This window comes from Trichomonas vaginalis, chromosome IV, assembly GCF_026262505.1.
Source record: "Trichomonas vaginalis G3 chromosome IV, whole genome shotgun sequence".
Lineage (NCBI taxonomy): Eukaryota > Parabasalia > Trichomonadida > Trichomonadidae > Trichomonas > Trichomonas vaginalis.
In genome coordinates, this window is record NC_067206.1 from 27,308,822 (window position 1) to 27,331,817 (window position 22,996).

Consider the following 22,996-nt stretch of genomic DNA (forward strand, 5'->3'; position numbering starts at 1 on the left):
TAAAAATAAAAAAATATTTTTTTCTTTACTTTACATAACCACCTGCTGCCATAAGTCTTTGACGCCAACCCATACCAGCTAATGAAGGTTGACTTGGTTTAGTTTGGAAACTAAACTTTGGTTTTGGTTTATCTTCAGTTTTTGGTTTTTCTTCTTCTATCGGTTTTTCGTCACTTTTCGGTTCTGCTGACTTTACCTCACTTGCAGGAATAGTTGTGTCGTCAACATCTTCATAAATATCATATGCCATTTGTTTTGTTTTCCTTTCAACTTTTTGTGTTTGTTGTAAAGTTTAGAATATTTGACTCTAAGTCAATGAGATGTTCTATAATGAACTGTTGGTCAGTGAAGTAAACTTTTCCATCTGTTGTCTCGAAAGCTCCTTCAGACTTCAATATTTTATTTGTGAGAGTCTGTTTCTTTTTTGAGATACTAGCCGTTCCATTTTTATGAAAAGTGACTTTGTAGTTAGGGTTTGTATTTCCAGACCTGGCACTTTCTATTATTGAATTTTTCTCTTCATCTGTAAGTTCTTTGACAGGTTTTGACAATGGTTCTGAACTTTTTGTTTGTGGTGTCAAATCTACCGTTTCAACTTCTTCGGTCATTTCATCTCAGTAAAAAATTTTAGTTTGGTTTGTTTTCAACTGGTTGTTGTTGTTTTTTAAGTCGGTCTAAAACTTCCTGAGGTATAGGAAGAACTTGACAAACACGTTGTGTAACTGCTGGAAGCCGACAAATCCATCTTGAACCCATTTGTCTCAATGCTGTATTGTTCATTTCATCTCAGTAAAAAACTTTACATTCCCCACGTTTGAGGCGGTTGAGGTTGTTATTGTTTACCCACTGTTGTGCATGGTTATATCCTCTGTTAAAGAATCTTTCACCTTGGTCCATATAGTGTCCTGCTTGGTTATAGTAGTCATTTGCTTTGTTATAATAGTTTCCTGCTTGTCTTCCTACATTGTCCATCCATCCTTGAACTTTTCCTCTTGTTTCAGGATTTGGAATAAGATTTGTTGCATCTCGTGCTACATCCCAACCTTTCTGTACAGTTTGTATAATAGGTTGTGCTTTCTCTTTAAGTATACCTAATGTACTCAAAATCTTCCTTCCAACTCCAAATACACCTCTGGCTATTGTTCCCACTGCGGGTAAAAATCTGGATGCAACTCCTGCTAACGCGCCAAATAAACCCATTTCTTATGGGTTAAAAAATGACGAATCCAAACAAGGACCCCTATGTTTCTAAGCAACAAAGAAAGCACTCATGGTAAAAATCTTTAGTTCAACACCAAATGCTTGGTTTATGGATATCTTGGAAAACATTCCGAGAGTTAGAACAGATGGACCACCATACTGGCTAATATTTGTCGGTCAAAACACAAGATACTGTGAAGCCATACCATTATGGTCCAAAAATATTTTAGATGTGAAAACTGCTTTGACAATATTCGTTGACAAATACCATCCAACAAAACTGACATCTGACTGTGAAAGTTCTTTCAAATCAGACGATATTAAAAACTATCTGCGTTCAAAAAATGTAAACCAATATTTCATTGTCGACCAAAACCATTCTGCTCTTGGTGTCATTGACGGTTGTATAAAAATGTTAAGAGACTTAAACCAACCACAAGGTGGTGAAGCAAATGAAATGTCATATGACGACAAATATAGACACTTCTCCCAGGCAAAGATGAGACAAGTTTTAAATATTTACAATAACCGTAAACAAAAAGGTTTGGGAAACCACTCCCCCGAAGAAATGAAAAACAACCCTGACTTAGAGAAAGACTATATATTTAATAATTTAGTCAAAAGAGACAAACAAGAAAGAATGCCGGGCTTCAAACTTCAGAAAGGAGACAAAGTAAAAATAGAAATACCTAAACGCGACCCATATGAAAATACTATTGACTATGACAACAATGGGAACCCGACAGGTACTCACATTCGTGTTCGTAAAAATAGAAGAAAGTATACAAGAGAATATTATGAAGTTTTAGGCAAACATGGCAAAATGTACAGACTGCAAGCAGAAGATAAAACTACTATTGTCAGACCTCGTTTCAAACTTGTCAAAGTTCAAGGTGGTATACTTTCAAAGACAGTTCCTAACAAATATAAGACAACTCCTGACGAATATGCTAAAGAAGTTGAAAATGACGACTAAGCAATTCTATACCATGCGTAAACTGTCATGTAAGGTGGCATGTAGTCTTTACTTTGTCCGGTTGTTTGCGTATATCCTGAAACGCGATGTGTATGGTTTCCATCTCCCTGAGTGTTACCCCAGAAACAATTTATAGCAAACTGAACTTCGTCTTTAACATCATATCCTTTACCTTTTTTCATTGCTGACCAATCCCAAAATCTATGCTTATGCCAACCTGCTTGAGATGTACTTAAATCTATGTAGTGACTGTGTGCAGGTAAATTTTCACCTGAAATCGTTTTACTTCCACCTGTTTCCTTTGAAGAGTTTGCACAATACAAAAACCTGTCGACTATTTGTTCCCATGCACCAACACCAAACATTACTTGAGGACCTCTTGCTTCCATAGATGTATAAATAGAACCTACTGGGTTCATTAAATCAAACATATGAGATATTATAGGATTGTCTCTTTTGAACTTAAAATATAGTGCAACCATTTCAGGTTTCTTCTGGTTTGTGTCAGAATATTTTTTATAATATAATCTTATGTTTTCAGGGTAGGTAAAATCTTGACTATAATATTTATTTCTGTCATCTTCAAAATAGTATACTATTCTCGTTTTTTCTATTGCATTATATCTTTTATATCTATAAAAATCTAAATATAATGTTAGCTTTTGTTCATCTACATGTGGTGTTCTGTTGTCATCTCCATAGTCATAATAGTATGGTGCTGGAGCTGGGTCAGGCAATGTCATATCTGTCATTTCATAAACTCGGAAATATTTCTTTTGTTCGTCTCCATATAAGTTTAAGTAGCAGTTGTTGTCTAATGGAACTTTAACTTGTGTACCATCGTTCTTTTTATAGCTTACATACATTTCATTGTTATTTTTCGGAATGAGTTTATACCGTATACCATTTTTTAAGGAATGTACAAACTGCCATCTAAAATATTTGTTTTCTTCATTGACAGAAAAGTCACCAACCATAGTTTCAATATTTTTTGTTCCAACTAAACTTTGGTATATTTCATTGACATATGTTTTATCTGCTTTCTTTTCAAGGCTAACGTTTAAGTCTGTTATTTCAGAAGATGTATGTGTATGTCCAATGTCACTTTTACTGTTTAAGGTTTCTTGTAAGTTTGCAATATTTGCAATGGTATGTGTATGTCCAACGTCACTTTTACTGTTTAAGGTTTCTTGTAAGTTTGTAATATCAGATATAGAATGTGTATGCTGTTTTTGTGGATATGTTCCTTCTGTCCATTTGAAAATATATTCTTTTGTTGCATCTACATATCCAGCTATCCATGTCGAGTCTGCTTTTGTATTCCTTAACTCTGTAACACCTTTCTCAAGCTCTTTCAACTGTTGTCCATCTTCCATTAAAGCTCTGTCATGACTTGAAACCGTTTGTGCCAACATATCTACAGTTTCTTTGTCAGCTTTATTTTCAACGTCATCTTTTGTTGCATATGTTGCATCTGCTCTTTCTTCTTCTTTTGCTATTGCATCGTCTACATATGTTTTGTCTGCTTTGTTGTCAACATCTGCTTTCAAAAGAAGTTCATTTATAGGTTTCTCGTTTAAAGTTCCTTTTGTTGGATTTATACAAACAGTATGGTTCTTATTGTCTTGAAACAGAAACTCATCTGTCATTGGGTTTAATGTCAGTTTTAAGTTTCCTTCTTTCAATGACTCAGATATCTTAGAATAGTTTGAAAAGTTTGTTGTGTTCTTATTTAGAGCTTGTATAATGAGTTGTCGGTTGTGTTGTATTTCTCTCATAGACGCTGTTTCATTTGACATTTTTATTCTAGATAAAATATGCTTTCAATAGAAAAAGAAAATTCAAGAGTTGCTACAACTAAACCATTAGATGAACTTTTTACGAATGTCGGTCAAAAGTTTGAGACAGAGACCGTAAAGCATGAAGGCTATCGTTTTGACTACCCGTTAAGATGGTTAAGAGACCCATCTGTCACAAAAGCTATTGGCTTTCGTAGAATGAAGTTCATTTCAGAAGCCATACATGGTTTCCCATTTACAGTCGGTTTTGAAGTTCGATACTATAACAAAGAAAAACGTATGTATGAGAAATTTGAACAGGGAAAACTTTTACAAGTGAATTTGCTTGTAAACTTAGAAACAACTCTTCAAGCTTTTCAAGAAAAAATAAACGACATCTATATCGAATATGCAAACCAGTATAACATTGACGAGGGAGAGTACCATCTCGATATTATATATGACAGGAAAAATGCAACTGTTAAAATCAATAGAATAGAAGACCTTGGAGAAAACGTTTATATTTCTACAAAATATAACAACTTGGCATGGTATAGATTTATGAGGATGTTAAATCAGCCTGCAGAATATCCAGTACACCCGGACTTTTATGAAGTCGAAAACCCTAATGGAACATATGAAAATGTTTTCGACTCAGATGCTATTATAGTTCATGCTTCATTTTCTGGTGCACAAAACTCTTTTTTATGCTTGGCAAATGACTTTTACGAAAAACCTACAAAGCTATATGAACCACCAAGTGGAAGTATTTCAGACTTTCAAGTATGGTTTACAACAGATGGAAGAAAGAGAATAGTTCCATTATACCATGCGTTTTACTTAGAACTTAGTTTCATATACAACTACTATCGAACGGTAAAAATATAATTTTTTAATACGGTTGAGGTGTTGGATTTGGTTGCCAACTAGACTGTGGTGCAGGTTCAGGCTGTTGTATAACAGGAGCTTGTTCTTCTGGTTCAGGGTCTTTAGGTATAATACCAACGAACTGACCTACTCTTTTACCAATATTTTTGACTCCGTTCCAAATTCCTCTTCCTACGGTTTTTATTCCATTCCATATACCTCTTCCAACATTTCGAAAGAAGTTTCCAATACTACTGAAGAAACCCATTTTACTATATGTAAAAATCTAATGTCCACCTAGTCTCTTACGTTTCCTTCTGAGTTCCATAGCATTTTTTAACTGGAGCTCATACATTCTGTTTCTCCTCTGGTAGAAAACATATTCTGGGTCAACTCCTGTGTTCGCGTCATCCATAAAGTTGTTTATATCCCACTTCAGGGTTTGTATAAAACTCTTTCCATCTCATATTTGCATACCATGGTGGCAAACCTAACGCAGCGTCATTTGACATGGCAGTTTGCATTTGTACATCTGTTGGCACTTGACCATAGTTTGCCATTGCAGTTTGTATTCTAACTTCATTTGGAATATTCTCTGGGTTTGGTTGTCCAGGTTGCTGTGCATTTGCTAAGTTCTGTGCGTCCATTTAATATTAGATAAAAATATCTCTTACGAGTACATATACTGAACATTTACAGGCATTGGTTCATCTTCATATTCTCTATATCTTTCTGCCACGTCAAAGAAATAAATGACACAATGGAAAAAACCTAAAACAAGTAGTCCTATTTCAAACCACATTTACTTACTAGTAAAATTTCTTTGTTATGACACTTTCTCCGGTTTATAGGACCTCTCTCATATTCTATCTTGTCATATCTAAACTCATAGTCATGTATGTCCTCTAACCATCTCATAACGGTTTCCAAACCACTTTTATCGGATGTAAAGTAAAAGCATGGATGGTTATGTAAAACGTCTAAAGTTTCTAAAGAGTCTCTCAAAGTCCAGTCTACTTGGTATTGAAAATCCCATGTGTTATAGAACGGCGGGTCCACTATAAAGAAAATATTTTCCTTGTCTTTATATTTTTCATACAACTCTGTCCAATGACATCTCACAAACTCTATACCCTCAATATATTTTTCTATGTCCTCTTTGAAAACATTTGTATAGTTGAGATATAAAACTTTTGACATAAGTGTTTCAATGTCATGAACTCTTATAGAACCACTATATAATAGTCTAGCAGATATACTATCCCAGTCTATATATTCTGCTTTTTTCAAAACCTCTCTCACAATATTTTTCTTATCTAATGGTATACGTTCCATCTTACCTATAGGTATCTTTTCTTTTAACTCTTTCAATATATTGTTTGTGTCTGGTATATGTTTGAGACGGTCCATATAGTTGTCGAAGTCATTGCATATAATCTTTGAGTCTGGGAATATTGTATGGCACAAATGGGATATATAGAAACTTCCACCGAACAAATCTACAAATGTTAGACCATTCGGTAGTTTCTTAAGTTCTCTCAATAGAATATCTTTACATCTACTCTTATTTCCAAAGAACGGTAACGGCGGTTTTGTAAAATTCATTTATATATAATAATAAAAATGTTTTTACCTGAAAAGTGACAGAAAAGGCTTCTCAAAGTATACTTCCTTGGAACGCCCGTAACTTTTCCTGTAGCGACGATAGACCCTTACTTGTCCGGACAAAGTTATACTAAACATCTTCAGGGCTAGAGGGCACGAAGTGCCTGGAGGCCCCACTACCTTTTTTTTTTTTTTTTTTCATATGGTTTTATGATAGATAAGCATTATATTCCCACTCCTTATATTCGTAAATTTTGATGTTTATCCTTCGCTTTTAAGATCATTGAATTTGATTTTTATATAAAATAGTTATATATTAGAAAATAATATGAGTTTATGTGATATTATTTTTCAGAAGATTTCATTCTATATGCCTATGAAAAGTACTCTCAAAACTAACTTTTTCCTAATTATAATTAAATCTAGAATATTGTATTATGCTTAGTATTATTTCATTTTTCTCATTCAATTTAGAATTTACGAATGTTAAAAAATTGAGAGCTGTCACTTTTGATGAATTTCTGTTTATTACATGGGAAAGAAATAAGGTTAATTAAAAATAATGAAAAATACAAGTTTAAGGTTAATGAAAAGTGACAATGGGCGAGTTTGTCCCCCACTCCTTTAGAGATATTATATTGCATACAATTTTATTAAAATATTTCGATTGAAAACACTCTAGAATGAAATTTGGTCTTCTGGAGTTAACGAAACACTCTAAATAGTCTCAGAAAAGCGAAATAGAACTTTTATGGCTCTAAATGGACAGTATGAGATGGTACGCATGAAATCTTAATCGAAATTTCAATTGGAAATTCAAGATTTATATTAAAACTCATTCAACTGTACAATAAATAAATAAATAAAAAAGTGGTTTATTGAAAAATAAAAAAACCGACATTTTTTTTAATGAAATTTTTATAAAATATTTCAGAAGGTAATAGTCGTGGTGTTGAATTTTCTGCTGATGGTACTATTCTTCTTAGAGCCCCGAAGACGCTTGTTGGTGAATACATTATTCCTGCAAGTTGCACAACAATTCGAGGAGGTAATTCAGCAGATGAAAGTCCGTTCTTCTTTTGCAGAGATAACATCACTTCGATTAGTGCTGAACGTGGGAGTCTACTTTCGAATGTTTGTTACTATTGTTTCGCTAATTCTGCGCTTGTTTCTTGTGACCTAAGTCAGTGCACAAAATTATTAAACGTCAACTGTGCAATGTTTCGCGAATGTTACAAACTAGCCAATGTTCAACTTCCTCCCAATTGCGAGATTTTAAATTATGGTTGCTTTCATGTAACAAAAGCTTTGAAGAAACTTGATTTGCCTGATTCAGTAAAGACAATTGCTGGCTATCATAGCGTATATTTTAGAGTTTTTTCGTGGAGTGGATTAAAACAGATAAAAATTAATCCAACATCTAAATTGACCACGGTAGGAAGCGATTGTTTTGCTGGTTCGCAATTGAAATATTTTTATTTTCCTGAATTTTGCAAAGATGTAACATTTTCTGCCTTCTAAGGCTGTCCTATTATAGAATTCTCCTTCCATCCGAATAATAATAAATTCAAAACAGATGGAACAAGTATATTCAATGGTGATAATAATAAAACCCTAATGTTTGTAAGTTCTGGTTTGACAGGAACATATACGGTTCCTAGTTTTGTGACAAGAATCGAATCCTCGGCCATGAGAGGAGGAAGACTTTCAAAATGTGTCATTGGACCTCAAGTTACATATTTGGGTACGTATGTTTTGTGTGAGAGTAAAATAACTGAATTCGAATTCCCTCCTCAGATGACATCTGTTGCTGAAGCAATGTTTTATGGTTGTCATTCTTTGACTACAGTAAAATTCACTGATTCAATCACTCAGATTCAAAACTATGCTTTCTATGACTGCTCTGCATTGAAAAACTTGGTTTTGCCATCAAAATTAAAGTCAATTGGAAATAATGCTTTTGCAAAATGCTTTGCTCTAGGAATGTTAACACTTCCTGCAGAGTGTGATCAAATAGGTGATGGTGTTTTCAAGGAGATTTCAATAACAATATATTCATTGAATCCTGAAATTCAAATAGATAATTATGTTATGTATAAAAACAATCGTCAGACAATCACAGCGTATCTCGGATCAGATGATACTTCTAATATTATAGTCAACAGCAGCTGCACATTAATTGGATCAGGAGCATTTCAATCAAAGTCATTTGCCCATGTTACATTTGACAATAACGAAATGATTAATATCTCTTCTTATGCTTTTGCCTCATCAACAATCAAATCAATAACATTTCCAGCAGGATTAAAGCAGATTGATCAATATGCATTCAGTGAATGCAAAAGCCTTACTCGTGTATCATTTCAAGGATCACAAATTACAGAAATTCCTGATTATTGTTTCTACGAATCAAAGTTGTCAATAATGGAAAAAGAAATCAACGAGTACAAAAATGATTTTTGGAAGATTTTAGAATTACGCTCTAATTCAGATTTTGATGCAGTTTACAATTTCCTTAAAAAACTTTCAGAAGAAGATGATAAATTGAAAATGTCTATTTCATGTGCAGTTGGATTAAGTGAAATTCAAAATCCAGAAGGATGGACTCCACTTCTTAATGCATGCGTTAAAGGAGATTTACAATTAACAAAATCTCTTATTGAAGGAGGCTGTGATAAAAATGCAGTTACTAAAAATGAAAATAATTGTTTACTTCTAGCATCATACAATGGACATCTTGAAATTGTAAAATATTTAATTGGAATTGGTTTTGACAAGAATTGGCGATCTAAACTTGGATATAATGCAATTCTTCTAGCATCACAAGAAGGTCAACTAGATACAGTTAAATATTTGAAAAGTATTGGTTGTGATGTCAACTCTAAAGCAAATTGTAATGCAAGTTGCATTTATCTTTCATCATGCGGTGGTCATCTTGAAACAGTTAAATATCTTTTCTCAGTTGGAGCTGATCCAAATGAAAGAGAAAATAATGGATGTCCTCCTATAATTATTGCATCACAAGAAGGTCATCTTGAAGTAGTTAAATATCTTATTCAATGTGGATGTAATAAAAATGATAAAACAGATTATAACAGTTCTTCACTTCATTGGGCAGCAGAAAATGGTCATTTTGAAGTTGTTGAATATTTAGTTTCAATTGGTGTCAATCTTAATGATAAAGACAATGGTGGAAAAACAGCACTTGATTTGGCAAAAGAAAAACAATACGAGAATGACAACTACAGAAAGATCGTCGATCTTCTAAATCGATCGGGTGCAAAATAATTTTATCATCAAGAACAAATTCGAATTGAAGAATGAATAAACAACTATTTTTATTACATGAAAAATGGTTTTTCATATATAGTTGCCACTTGAGATATTAAGCATGAAACTCTGACAGAAGTGTGTTCAAAAGGTTCTGAAATTTTTGGAATGTTTCGGTACTTTTTGTGAATAGTTTCGCTGATAAAGAAATTCCATTGTTGAGAATATATACCTTCAGAATAATGGCAAAATTTTCATTCTGCAAAATTTTTGTCAAAAAATATAACACTGAACATCAACCAATCTCTACAAGACAATCAAATTTGAATTAATGAAGCAGCATTGTCAAATAATATATCATTAAACATCAACCAAACTCAATAAGACAATCAAATTTGAATTAATAAGGCAGCTTTTAGTTTGGCAAACCCAAATTTTAGCTAAAAGTGACAGGGGAAAAAACGTTTAGTATTAAAAAAAAGACCGATGAGAGCTTCGTTCGAAATATAGAGGGAACTGAGAATGCGCAACCATTCTCAGGGAATATTGGATGCTATTCCCGTTCCCTCTGTATGGAAAATTGAGGTTTTCAAAGGGAGTTAAAATAATATCAAATTTATACTAATTTACTTCAAAATACAAAAGTATTTGACAGCTAAAATTAGTTACTTTAGCAAGCCTATCAATACCCTTTTACGATTATTGCTACTTTTTCGAAATAAAAGTAAAAACAAATTTATACTAATTTACTTCAAAATACAAAAGTATTTGACAGCTAAAATTAGTTACTTTAGCAAGCCTATCAATACCCTTTTACGATTATTGCTACTTTTTCGAAATAAAATAAATTTATTATCAAAAACCTTTTTTTTCTTAGTAAAAATAAACAAAATTTTTTACCTTATGAACTTTTGATGGAAATATGCAAATTTAAAATAATAAAGAAAGCCGCGAGCGAAGCGATCGGCTTAGTTCGAAGATTTTGATTCAAATCTTTGCTGATCTGTAATTCGCGGAAGCCGCGAGCGAATCGAGCGGCTTAGGTCTAAGATTTTGATTCAAATCTTTGCTTATATTCCTTAAATTCTTTATGAAACTCGCAACAGTTCCATAAAAAATTTTAAATTCTAAACTGTCGAAATTACCGATCGGTAATCACACCCTTCACGGGTGTGTCACTTTTAGCTAAAATTACCCCTACTCGAGAAAAAAAATATAAAAATTATAAAAAAAATATGGGCGCAACAACTTCTTCTCCTGCTGAGATTAAGCAGTTTTGTGATATCATAGAGAACATGAACAAGGAAGATTTTATTGAAAACGAGCCAATTATTCAAGCTGCTGGTAATATTCGCACTCTTAACTGTATTTCAAATGTCGAGTTCCAAAAATTCTATTTAAAGGAACCAAACAACATTATCATGCTTATCATACATTGTATCAATACTTTATACGGTGAAAGAAAGCTGAGAACAGTTTTAGGAGCAGTTTTAATCTTATCTAAGCTTTTACCAGTCATTGGAGTTTCGTACAATGATATTTCAGAGCTTGCATGGCTTCTTGATGGTGAAGAATCAGTTCTTGAAAGATTAATTAAGGCAATAAAAGAAATGTGTTTCCAACCTGGAATTATGATGTCTTCTACAGCTACAGATCCAACAGTTTGGATTTGGGAAAAGCAGGACTTTGATTTCGAGAACTCTAGGTTCGACAGCTTAGCCATTTTAAACTTTGCATGCAGCTACGAATATTTCTTCGAAAATAATCCAGAATACCATGAAAAGATCAAGAAGATCTGCCAATGGGAACCAGAACCAGGCAAATACTTCTTGCGCGCAATTATGGGTGCATTAACTCACCATTTCTCAAGATTCTACCCTCTCGTCCTTAATTATCTGAACTGGGCTCTTAGAAACGATCCGAACATCATAGTTGCTGCAGTTTCATCAAATACTCTTGAAATCTTGATAGATTTGGCATATTCTCAAATAGAAAAGCTCAATTCTCTCATCAGTTTCTCTCCGAATGTCGAAGCCATCGAAGTCGACTTAATTATCGCAATTTTACAAATAATCCTTCATCATCAGAAAGCTAAGTACGATATCAAGAAAGTATTACTCATTATCCTCAGAGCTCTTATTCTCGCTAACGATCTTGGCCACGTTACCACTACACAACGCATTTACCTTACATTACTTCTTTTAGTGACTTCCAACAAGTCCTCCATCGAATTTCTTGCAGAACCACTTACGTTATCCCTTGGTACTAAGAAAGCTCCGCATGGAGACACACTTTCTTTGGCGATTTTGGAAGCAACATTTTATGTCTTTATGAATCCCAAAGGAAAAGAGCTCCGAACACTCTGTTTAGGTGTTATCCATAACATTGCCACTACATTTGTCCAGAGCAAACCAGTTCTTCCTGAAATTATTGTTTCATTAATCCAAAAAACAGGAATTAGAGAGAAAAACGAGACCCAATTCAAGTCCACATGCACAATTGTGTCCCGTGTTGTCACTTTCGGTGAAGATAAGGACAAGAAGAGAGAAGATATCAAGAAATCCATTCTGAAAATCTACGATTTACTTGAAGAGAACCAAAAGAAGTTGTTCGATGAAGTCATCGAGATGAAAGACCTTACAGAAGATTTCCCAATGACGTTGACAAACGTTAAACCTCATTTTAACTGTGTCAGATTCTATTTGAAGCAGTTGTTCATGTTTAGGAACAAGATTTCACTGTTTTCTCTGAAGAAGAACCTTCCTCCTCCAAAGGCTGCTCTTTCCAAACCTGCTCCTCAGAAACAGAAAGCGAAAGAAGTGAAGAAAGAAGAGGAAAAACCTAAAGAACAAGAACAAGAAAAGAAAGAAGAAAATGAAGAAAAAGAAGAACAACAAAGTCAACAAATTGAACTTCCTGAACCTAAATCTGATGTCGAAGATCAGGATATGGAAGAATCCGGAGAAGAATCAAATGAAATTTAATTTTTTTATCACATCTTGTTTTATTTTTTGAAGATTAAAAACAAAAATTATTATATAATATTTATGTGATTATACTAAGGGAAACAGATGGAAGTTACCATGGAAATCCGCCACAAATTACATTTTTAAGATGCTTTTATACTTCTAAGATAAAGCTAAATTTCTAGAATCAATTATCAGAAGCTTAGGGTGAAATTACAATTTTTTTTAACTTTAGAAGAGCCTAAACTCCCAAAATTTCGTCCTTTAGGTGACAAAAAAATTATTTAATGATTACATTGGTTACTTAATGACAAAAATAAAAATTGTAATTACAATAATAAAAAGTGACAATTTTGACAGAAACCGCCCTTAAAATTTTTAATGTCCGATCAAGACATTCATCCATATAAATACAGTGAATTGCGAAGTATCTTGAAGTGTTACAATGATTTATATTATTCATTGTATCAGTTAAAAACCGAAAAAGAAGAAGAATTAATTTACAAAATGATCAAGACAGAATTGATTGATTCAATGATTTGTCGTCCCCAAAATATTATAAAAGATATTTTAAATATCATTCCGTATAATAATCGCTATACAATGTCATACTTGGAACTTGCCAAGCGTATTTTTGATAATTATAATGTTACAGAGGTTAAAAATATTGAAAATATTTCGAACATCCTATTTTATAAGGAATATGGAATTGAATTAGACAAAATTGATGATTTCAGGGAAACTAAATCAGGAAATCTCGATATTCATTCAAAAGATACAATTTACAGAGCAATTATGTATAATGACATAGAAAAATTCATTTCATTCACAGAAAGAGAAGGATTTGATAAAGATAAAAAACTGAAAAGTTTATTATATCCATACACATGCATTGGATATTCATTTCTTGAATTATGTTGTTATCATGGAGCAGTTAATTGTTTCAAGTTTTTAAGAACAAAATTTGGCTCAGAAATAACTTATCAATGCCTTGAATTATCATTCTTAGGAGCAAATCGCGAGATCATGAGTGAATGTTTGAAATATCAGAAACCAAATAAAAAATGCATGAAATATGCAATCTTTTCACACAACATTGATTTTGTTACATTCTTGATGAATGAGTATAATATAGAGATTGATTTAGATTTTTGCAAACTTTATAATAATCTTGAATCATTTTTAGTTTATTTCGATCATACTAATCACATTAACGAATTATTTATTAATTCATCGATGTTCAACATTCCATCATTTTGCCAATATTTCCTTTCACATGGTGTTGATATCAATAAAAAAGATAAAGATGGAAACACAGCTCTTCATGTTGCAGCAATTAATAATAGTAAAGAAACAGCCGAATTTCTTATTTCACATGGCGCAAATATCAATGAAAAAGATCAATATTATAATAGACCGTCCGCTCTTCATAAAGCAGTAGAGTATGGTAGTAAAGAAATGGCCAAACTTCTTATTTTGTGTGGTGCAAATATCAATGAAAAAGATGAATATGAAAACACTGCTCTTCATTATGCCACAATATATAATAGAAGAGAAACAGCCGAAGTTCTTATTTCCAATGGTGCAAATATCACTAAAAAAGATTATAATAGACAAACTGCTCTTCATAAAGCAGCAATAAATAATAGAAAGGAAATTGCCGAACTTCTTATTTCACATGGTGCAAATATCAATGAAAAAGATATATATAAGCAAACCGCTCTTCATATAGCGGCACAGAATAATAGTAAAGAAACAGTTGAAATTCTTGTTTCACATGGTGCAAGTATCAATGAAAAAGATAACGATGGAAATACCCCTCTTCATATTGCAGCGCATAATAATTATAAAGAAATAGCCAAACTTCTTATATCACATGGTGCAAATATCAATGAAAAAAATAAATTTGGAATGACTACTCTTCATAATGCAGCAGAGTGTTATAATAAAGAAATGACAGAACTTCTTATTTCACATGGTGCAAATATCAATGAAAAAGATGAAAAAGGACAAACTGCTCTTCATATCGCAGCACGCATTAGTAAAGATGTGGCCGAACTTCTTATTTTACATGGTGCAAATATCAATGAAAAAGATGAATATGAAAACACTGCTCTTCATATTGCAGTGTTTAATGGATATAAAGATATAACCGGACTTCTTATTTCACATGGTGCAAATATCAATGAAAAAGATGAATATGGATATACCCCTCTTCATATTGCAGCCCACAATAATTATAAAGAAATAGCCAAATATCTTATTTCACATGGAGCCAATATCAATGAAAAAAATAAATTTGGAATGACCGCTCTTCACGAAGCAGCTCAGAAAAATAGTAAAGAAGTAGTTGAAATTCTTATTTCACATGGTGCAAATATCAATGAAATAGATAAAGAAGGACAAATTGCTTTTGATTTTGCAGCTCTTCACAATTATCATGAAATAATCTCACTTCTTATTTCAAATCGTGCTTTTTCTCCTATCCATACAAAGTTTAAATTTTAATCTATTTATAAATCAACAGTTATAAGATTTTTAACAGCACCAAGAATATTAGTACAATTTCGGGGTATTATTATTGTCGTCTGGCGGTTTTAGACGACAATGCGAATTTTCGAATAATAGAATTTTTAGCCAGATAAAGAGCTACTCCATATATCTTGCGAGTTTGCACACTATATATATAGATAGAATTGATGTTCTTCCTTTATTTAGGTACCAAAACATACTTGTAAAATCGCTTTTTTAGAAGATAATGATAGTTTTGTCACTTTTCCCAGACGACAATAAAACATCTTTAATTATTTCCGAATGAGGCAGTTCATTTCCGAAAATATCTCACACTCATAGTCAAAATTTTGAATCAAAGTCAGATGGGCGTAAGAAAACACTTAATATTTTAAAATCAAGTTGATTAAATTTAATAATAAGCAAAATTCTATAATATTTTTTATTAATTATGATTTGAAGCACCAGGAAGAGCTGCAGGGTCGAAAGTAACAGTTTTAGTCTTCTCTTCTTGTGTTTCTGTAGATTTTTCTTCCTCTTCAGTCTTCTTTTCTTCATCTGCCTTTTCTTCTTGTTCTTGTGGCTTTTCTTCTTCCTCTATCTTCTTTTCTTCTGGTGTTTCTGTCTTATTTTCTTCTTCTGGCTTTTCTTCCTCTTCGAATTTGTATTCAATGTCAAGAGGGAAGTAAATATGGCGCATTCTATCATAAACAACAACATCTCTTCGTTCAAACACAACAAATATAATTCTATCCGTCTTTTCACGGTTATTTGGATCTTCTAAAAATTTTCGAACAACTTTCAGTGCAATTGGGGTTGCATTCTCTATTGGATAGCCGTAAATTCCTGTAGATATGCAGCATAAACCTACTGATCTGATTTTTTTGCCGTCTATGCAGCTTAATGTAGATTCGTAAGCTTCTTGTAGTTTATCAGGTTGTTCACCAATTGGTCCAACGGTATGTATGCAGTATTTAGCAGGAAGATTGTATCCAAGAGTAACAGCGCACTTTCCTGTAGGGGTATATCCGATTTCTGAACATTCTCTTTCCATAGCTTCTCCTGCAGCACTGTGGAGCACTCCACAGATGCCACCACCTGGATAGAGATGAGAATTGGCCGCATTGACGACTGCGTCGCACTCTAATTTTACAGAATTTCCTCTCATCCAAAAAGAGATTTTCTCGTTGATTTCTGTATTAGGTTTGTATAAAGGTTCGAATTTTTCTGGTGGATTTGATTCAACAATCTCTGGGCCTTCTTTTGCCCATGTTGGTAATTTTTCAAGTGTCATGATGGTTGGATTAGTTGCTGATTTAAGTTCTTTTTCAGGACAATCTGGGATATGCAGTTTCCATTCTTTATTCTCATGTTCATCGTGAGATAATCCTTCTTCTTCCCCAAAATATTCTTCTTCATAAGAATTAGTTTCATTTTCATCTTCTTTTGGTTCTTTTTCGTCTTTGTTTTCTGTTTTTTCTTCGTGTTCCTCTTCTTCTTTCTGTTCTTTCTTTAAAAGTTCTTCAGACATCGAAAAATTTTTAGCCGGTTTTCCTGACCTAATAATCATAAAATCTTAGATTGTCCTATGTAAAAATTAATAGAGGCAAATTGTCTATTAATACAATAATTGAGGCAAAATATAACACTGAACATCAACCAATCAAATATTTTTGCAGAATGAAAAATTTGCCATCATTCCGAAGGTATATATTCTCAACAATGGAATTTCTTTATCAATGAAACTATTCAAAAAAAAAATACTGAAACATTCCAAATTCATTTGGTCAAAATTACTCCCAAAACCTTAGTAATCATTTCGGAACCATTTGAACACATTTCTGAGAGAGTTTCATACTTAATATCTTAAGTGGCAACTATATATGAAAAACCATTTTTCATGTAATAAAAATAGTTGTTTATTCATTCTTCAATTCGAATTTGTTCTTGATGATAAAATTATTTTGCACCCGATCGATTTAGAAGATCGACGATCTTTCTGTAGTTGTCATTCTCGTATTGTTTTTCTTTTGCCAAATCAAGTGCTGTTTTTCCACCATTGTCTTTATCATTAAGATTGACACCAATTGAAACTAAATATTCAACAACTTCAAAATGACCATTCTCTGCTGCCCAATGAAGTGAAGAACTGTTATAATCTGTTTTATCATTTTTATTACATCCACATTGAATAAGATATTTAACTACTTCAAGATGACCTTCTTGTGATGCAATAATTATTGGAGGGCATCCAGTATTTTCTCTTTCATTTGGATCAGCTCCAACTGAGAAAAGATATTTAACTGTTTCAAGATGGCCACTGCATGATGCAAGATAAATGCAACTTGCATTACAATTTGCTTTAGAGTTGACATCACAACCAATACTTTTCAAATATTTAACTGTATCTAGTTGACCTTCTTGTGATGCTAGAAGAATTGGATTATATCCAAGTTTAGATCGCCAATTCTTGTTAAAACCAATTCCAATTAAATATTTTACAATTTCAAGATGGCCATTGTATGATGCTAGAAGTAAACAATTATTTTCATTTTTAGTAACTGCATTTTTATCACAGCCTCCTTCAATAAGAGATTTTGTTAATTGTAAATCTCCTTTAACGCATGCATTAAGAAGTGGAGTCCATCCTTCTGGATTTTGAATTTCACTTAATCCAACTGCACATGAAATAGACATTTTCAATTTATCATCTTCTTCTGAAAGTTTTTTAAGGAAATTGTAAACTGCATCAAAATCTGAATTAGAGCATAATTCTAAAATCTTCCAAAAATCATTTTTGTACTCGTTGATTTCTTTTTCCATTATTGACAACTTTGATTCGAGATTTTGAATATCGTTTTTTAATTTTGTCATTTCTTTGGAATTAGATTGATTTTTTCCATTGTATTTCTCAAGGAAATCAATTAATGAGCGTGATGATTTGAGTTCGAAAAGATTGTTGTAGATTTGAAGAACGTTAATCGCATCTTCGAATGAATTAACGATAACATTGCATTTCCGAGAAAGTTCATACAGTGTGGTTGTATTATATTTTGATTTGCCTTGAGAAAGAAGTTTTCCGAAATCGTTTGAATTAAGATTTGTTTTTTCGAAAACTTGAGGAATGAATTCTTTATCAATCACATCATAAAAATTATCTCGATCAATATATGTCTGAACATTGTTCGCAATGTAGTTGATATCAAGAACAAGACTCATCTAAAAAAAAATCCCCTTTTTTCTGGAATAGAACCTTAAACATATAAAAATCGATATCCATCATGATTTTGACTAGTAGCTGACTTTTTATGAGGATAATAATAATGTTAAGTACACACTTGATAAGAGTACTTTATACCTCGTTCCATCTGGAACAAAACAAGTTTCAATCCTCTCACAAACTAAATATATCAGAGGAGAGTCAACAACATAATATGCATTTTACGACCGCAGAAACTCGATTTTATCGTTTTCTTTCTCATCCAACTCTCTACTCGAAGAGATTCGAGATTATGCATTTTTAGATTGCTCTCTTCTAACAGAAGTTGACCTCACACAGTGCAAACATCTAATACATATTGGAACACAATCATTTAAAGGATGCTCTTGTGTCACAAGCATCAAACTTCCATCAAGTGTTTCAACACTTGGAAATGCAGCTTTCATGAACACGAGCATTTCCCAAATTGATCTTCCAACATCGCTCACTAACATTCAGGTGTATTCCGCAAATATATCCACGGTGCTATAGAATGAAACAAATCGGATTCAAAAGTATACAAAAGTGATGATAATTTTCAAAAAATCTAAGGTCGATAAAAAATTGAGGGTTTTTTAAAGCCGCCGTTTGAGAGGAAAATTGAGAACCTCGATGTATACTTTTTGACATTGTCAAAAACTTTGAAAGGACCAAAAAATTTTTAGTGTCAGAAAGTTTACAGATGTATACTTTCTGACGAACAGACCCTCAGAAAGTTCTCAAACTGCGGTTTTTAATTTCCGTACTTTTTTTTGGTGACCTTATATTTGAAATGTTGAAATAAATAATAGCAGTTATAAAATAGTAAAATAAACTTTATTATTCATTAAAAATCATAACTTTTCTCTTTTTCATGTTCCATTACCTCTTTTTGTTTCTTTGCAGCTTCGACGTTCTTCTTTGCCTCATCTGCATAGTAGTTCAAGACGTCTGAGAGTGTTGGAATTTGTTTGAAGTCTTGACTCAAAGAATCATAAGAATTTGTCCTAACGTTAATGAACAAGAACCTTACAATGCATTCCTTTTCATTCTTAAGTGTATGGCAAAAGTTATCATGTTCCTTGAGGTTGCTGAAGTCTTTAATAACTTCGCATAAAGCAATCATGTTAAATTGGCGGTCAAGAGATGAAAACGTGTATCCATTACTCGATCCCCTCATGTATCTAAGGGATGTTTCTATTTGTCTGGCAAAATAAATGCCTTCGCCGTATGCAGCTCCATTTGCCATTATATTTGACTTGGAGAGGTTCTTGAGGCCATTCCTGAGAATAGAGTACCATCTATCCGCTGCTGAACCATGCCAAAGGTAAAAACTGCCATATTGGTCCTTCAATTTTTTGAATTCTTCTTCTCTTTCGGTACTTGAAATGAGAGTTAAGAATTGGAATTGAGCATTTATCTCTCTGATCCTTAATCCTTCGGGTAAAGCCAAAAAGTGGCTCTTATTTGTTAATAAAATCCATCTGATGAGATTGTAAGCGTCAACTCCAATGGATCTGCAAAGATCCGCATCTGTATCGAATCTGCCTAATGTATAAACGTCCGGAATTTTCTTAAAAATCTCTTTCATTTGAGATTCAGAAAATTTCGAAGGAGAAGGATTAAGGAAAGGGCCGATTGCTGTTGCAAAGACAGAGAAAAGTAGGTCTGCAACAATTGGATCACGTTTAATCTCTTGTAAAACGGTAGATCCGATTCCGATTTTTTCGAAAAGGTTTCTGCACGTTTCATCCTCGCAGATTGTGGGTTTGATTGTAGGTTCTTTAAGTTTCTTGCGGCAAATGCAGCAATGGTCGGTTAAATCTAAATATATATCTACAATTTCAAGGATGAGGTAAAGAACTGGACAGCTGCTGTATGTTAATAATGGATTTGATAAGGAAGAAGTGGTGGAAATGTCTTGGGGAAGGATTCCTGTTCGAAGTAAATTTATAGCGTATTCTAGGTTTCCATCTACTTGCTCCAGGGCAGCATTGGCTTGGTTCTCTGTGAAACCAAGGTTTGTGATCTCTTTTACCATTGAATTATCATATCGTTTTTGGGAAGCGAGAAGAAATGGCTTTGATCTGTAGCAATCTTTGATTTTAAAGTTTGGGGAAAAGAATTTTTCCATTAAATCTCTGACTAAGGCAATACCTGCAAAATTTTTTCCGAAAATTGGATTTTCTACTTCGAAGGACCGCGGGCGCTGATGCCAATCAAAATTGTTTAATCCGATCTTGATTTTTAAAAGAATAGGAGAGTTGTTAAGGCAAAGAATACTTTGTAATGAAAGTGGAAGAACATTTGTCAACAAATTTATGGTTGTTACAGAGGTAATATCGCTATAGCTAACTTCATTATATGGCCTAAATGCGTTATATGTGTTTAGGCCCATTTCAAACGCAGATTTAACTGGATCATAAGCACTTTCTGAAATAATAGGTATAAGTTCATCGGATGAGTCATCTTCTATTATTTCTTCCTCTTCTTCATATTCAACATATTCAACTTCTTCGTATTCAGTCATAAATATTAATGAAAAAAAAATTTTCAATAAAATTTTGCCAGTTGAGAAATTTCCAATAAGCGGTTTTACAGCTCTGAATATTTACAATCAGTTGTTATGTGATGGAAGTAATATTACAAAATAAAAAAGCAATAATTAAATTTCAATGGATAATACCCCCTTATTTTTCTCCAAATAGGGTGGAGAATTTAAATTTCATATGGCTATTTTATTTATTTAGTTCTTCTAAATGTCTCATAGTGAAAGTTCTTCAATACCTCAGCAAGTATCTTCGGATCAAGAGCAGGAATTCAATGAATTACGTAGCGAACTTCAAGAAACAGTAAACATTGTAATTAAGAACAACTTTGCTCACTTTAAAACTGTAACAGATAATTTAGTTGTTCTCGATAATGAGTTCCAGATTAAGTCTCAAATAATCTTCCGTGCCTATGATTTGCTGAAAAATAAACAGATTCCAGATAAAAAATTTAAAATTGTTTCAGATGGACTTGAACCGAATGATGCACAAGCTTTTAAATATGATAACATCATTAGTCAAGTTGTAAGTGATAAAGGCGCAAATTGGTTGCTCGCTTTATGCAAAGAAAAAAGAGATAGAGATTACATGTTTCAGACATTTCTTCCGGCGTTATTTGGAGGATATACAACAAAATCTCGTTGCCAGGCACGTAAAAAACTATTTGAAATCTTCAAATCTCAAGAGAATGTCAAAGATGAATATATCATTGATTTGATTTTTTCATTTTTCTTTTGGGAGCCAGGATTCATCAAGAATCTCCATCTCTTTATTAAAAACAGCCAATTCGCGTGGAATAATCAAACAGAATGCGTCAAAACTGTATTATCTGCTTACGAAAAAGCTCTTTCATTCTGTTCATCGTACTTGCATGAAATATTGTCAATCTATATTGATGATGAACCAAAATACGTCGAAATATTGAAGAAAATGCTTTTCCTTTCTGTTGATTACCTTTTTCCATTTGATCCAATCTATGCCAGACTCAAAGAAAGTCCAGAAGGATTACGCAGTATTTTAGAGATTGTTGATAATCTTAAAACATTCCTATCAGGAAGTGAAGGAGAAAATATTATAAATCAGAATGTCAAACTCGCTCTCAATGGTCTATCAACTGCAATTTTTGATAGCAAAGTCACTGGAGATATCATTCTTTCGAGATACGATTTCGCTCTTATTGCAAAACTCAATGGTAAGAAACTTTTCGAAGAATGTTTGGAAGAGAAAAATATCTTCAAAAGCAAATGTGCATTAATTCATGTTCCAACAACGAAAGAATTCGGACCACAAATCGGAATTGAGAATTATTCTGAAAGTTGGAAAAGAATTTATATGGAATCCAGACAAAATAAGACTGATTTCTTAAAGTCTATCGATGGTTTGTACTATATCGAAGAAAAGCCAAATTGGAATATGACCCATGTTTTTGATAATTTTTATATCAGAAAAAGAATATCCACAATTGAAAATGACACCGAAATGAAAAATTATAAAGAAGAATTGTCAAGAATCATCAGTATAATTAAAAATTATAAGGATTTCGAACAGAAAAGATCTGTAGAAGCATATGATCATTTGAAATCGATTCAGTGTGATCAGGAATTTATTCTTACTTATTATAAGAATGCATTGTCGAATCTTTCAATAACTGCACGCTTATTCTTCTGCAAATATACAGGCTACAAAATGCGCAAGGAACCAAAAAGAATTGTGTTTGATTATAGAATGAGTGATCAAATAGGTAAAATCCAGGATTATGCCAATGATTACTATCTTTATCAAAAAGAAAAATTTGTCAAAGAGAAGAAATAAATAAAACACAGTATTTTTCGACTATTTATTTTTGTGACCTAATAGTCTATCTATAAATAGAAAATTATGTTTGAGTAATCCTACATTCTGGGCAAACAAATTAAAGGAATTCCGCACGACTTTACTGTTAAACTTTTATAATATTCCAACTGATAATCTTTCTAGTGCATAAAGAATATAGAATCCAATGAAAATACTGAAGCTATTATAATGTGAGGAAAGTG

General features: G+C 32.7%; 12 protein-coding genes and 1 pseudogene across 13 annotated transcripts, besides 9 other annotated features; 6 read left to right on the forward strand and 7 right to left on the reverse strand.

Annotated features, from left to right (window-relative positions):
- Positions 1-6,625: part of a mobile genetic element that runs on past the window's edge.
- On the reverse strand, positions 267-608 carry TVAGG3_0177700 (uncharacterized protein; the record flags this gene model as incomplete). Its single annotated transcript, XM_051225520.1, has 1 exon — positions 267-608. The coding sequence occupies one exon, from the start codon at positions 606-608 to the stop codon at positions 267-269; it is 342 nt and encodes a 113-aa protein (XP_051110506.1).
- TVAGG3_0177710 (uncharacterized protein) lies at positions 628-780 on the reverse strand (the record flags this gene model as incomplete). Its single annotated transcript, XM_001306878.1, has 1 exon — positions 628-780. One exon carries the CDS (start codon positions 778-780, stop codon positions 628-630), a length of 153 nt encoding a protein of 50 aa, XP_001306879.1.
- TVAGG3_0177720 lies at positions 1,218-2,176 on the forward strand (annotated as a pseudogene). The gene has a single exon. A coding segment is annotated over exon 1 (959 nt).
- Positions 2,345-3,975, reverse strand: TVAGG3_0177730 (phage tail repeat-like family; the record flags this gene model as incomplete). The annotated part of the gene is made up of 1 exon (XM_051225521.1): positions 2,345-3,975. A coding segment is annotated over one exon (1,631 nt), but the record flags the coding sequence as incomplete, so codon positions are not given.
- Positions 3,994-4,842, forward strand: TVAGG3_0177740 (uncharacterized protein; the record flags this gene model as incomplete). The annotated part of the gene is made up of 1 exon (XM_001306877.1): positions 3,994-4,842. The coding sequence occupies one exon, from the start codon at positions 3,994-3,996 to the stop codon at positions 4,840-4,842; it is 849 nt and encodes a 282-aa protein (XP_001306878.1).
- On the reverse strand, positions 4,847-5,089 carry TVAGG3_0177750 (serine threonine-protein phosphatase family; the record flags this gene model as incomplete). Its single annotated transcript, XM_051225522.1, has 1 exon — positions 4,847-5,089. The coding sequence occupies one exon, from the start codon at positions 5,087-5,089 to the stop codon at positions 4,847-4,849; it is 243 nt and encodes an 80-aa protein (XP_051110508.1).
- Positions 6,552-6,625: a terminal%2Cinverted (terminal inverted repeat of Maverick-3 transposon ID:TVAGG3_0177560).
- Positions 6,626-6,920: 295 nt separating this feature from the next.
- Positions 6,921-6,957: a mobile genetic element.
- Positions 6,921-6,957: a terminal%2Cinverted (terminal inverted repeat of Banshee-A3 transposon ID:TVAGG3_0177760).
- A 2-nt stretch (positions 6,958-6,959) lies between these two features.
- Positions 6,960-7,048: a mobile genetic element.
- Positions 7,012-7,048: a terminal%2Cinverted (terminal inverted repeat of MuDR-5_TvMULE4 transposon ID:TVAGG3_0177770).
- Positions 7,049-8,043: 995 nt separating this feature from the next.
- On the forward strand, positions 8,044-10,115 carry TVAGG3_0177780 (protein ubiquitination; the record flags this gene model as incomplete). The annotated part of the gene is made up of 1 exon (XM_001306876.1): positions 8,044-9,714. One exon carries the CDS (start codon positions 8,044-8,046, stop codon positions 9,712-9,714), a length of 1,671 nt encoding a protein of 556 aa, XP_001306877.1.
- A 3-nt stretch (positions 10,116-10,118) lies between these two features.
- Positions 10,119-10,148: a terminal%2Cinverted (terminal inverted repeat of MuDR-3_TvMULE3 transposon ID:TVAGG3_0177790).
- Positions 10,119-10,899: a mobile genetic element.
- Positions 10,870-10,899: a terminal%2Cinverted (terminal inverted repeat of MuDR-3_TvMULE3 transposon ID:TVAGG3_0177790).
- Positions 10,900-10,931: 32 nt separating this feature from the next.
- Positions 10,932-12,720, forward strand: TVAGG3_0177800 (armadillo (ARM) repeat-containing protein family; the record flags this gene model as incomplete). Its single annotated transcript, XM_001306875.2, has 1 exon — positions 10,932-12,680. The coding sequence occupies one exon, from the start codon at positions 10,932-10,934 to the stop codon at positions 12,678-12,680; it is 1,749 nt and encodes a 582-aa protein (XP_001306876.1).
- Positions 12,721-13,043: 323 nt separating this feature from the next.
- Positions 13,044-15,170, forward strand: TVAGG3_0177810 (myotrophin family; the record flags this gene model as incomplete). The annotated part of the gene is made up of 1 exon (XM_001306874.1): positions 13,044-15,170. The coding sequence occupies one exon, from the start codon at positions 13,044-13,046 to the stop codon at positions 15,168-15,170; it is 2,127 nt and encodes a 708-aa protein (XP_001306875.1).
- A 267-nt stretch (positions 15,171-15,437) lies between these two features.
- Positions 15,438-16,756, reverse strand: TVAGG3_0177820 (ADP-D-ribose binding; the record flags this gene model as incomplete). Its single annotated transcript, XM_001306873.1, has 1 exon — positions 15,619-16,704. The coding sequence occupies one exon, from the start codon at positions 16,702-16,704 to the stop codon at positions 15,619-15,621; it is 1,086 nt and encodes a 361-aa protein (XP_001306874.1).
- Positions 16,757-17,132: 376 nt separating this feature from the next.
- Positions 17,133-18,392, reverse strand: TVAGG3_0177830 (protein ubiquitination; the record flags this gene model as incomplete). Its single annotated transcript, XM_001306872.1, has 1 exon — positions 17,133-18,392. One exon carries the CDS (start codon positions 18,390-18,392, stop codon positions 17,133-17,135), a length of 1,260 nt encoding a protein of 419 aa, XP_001306873.1.
- An 807-nt stretch (positions 18,393-19,199) lies between these two features.
- Positions 19,200-20,959, reverse strand: TVAGG3_0177840 (poly ADP-ribose polymerase family, member PARP family; the record flags this gene model as incomplete). Its single annotated transcript, XM_001306871.2, has 1 exon — positions 19,259-20,941. One exon carries the CDS (start codon positions 20,939-20,941, stop codon positions 19,259-19,261), a length of 1,683 nt encoding a protein of 560 aa, XP_001306872.1.
- Positions 20,960-21,103: 144 nt separating this feature from the next.
- Positions 21,104-22,936, forward strand: TVAGG3_0177850 (uncharacterized protein; the record flags this gene model as incomplete). The annotated part of the gene is made up of 1 exon (XM_001306870.2): positions 21,171-22,772. The coding sequence occupies one exon, from the start codon at positions 21,171-21,173 to the stop codon at positions 22,770-22,772; it is 1,602 nt and encodes a 533-aa protein (XP_001306871.1).
- Between the last annotated feature and the right edge of the window lie 60 nt (positions 22,937-22,996).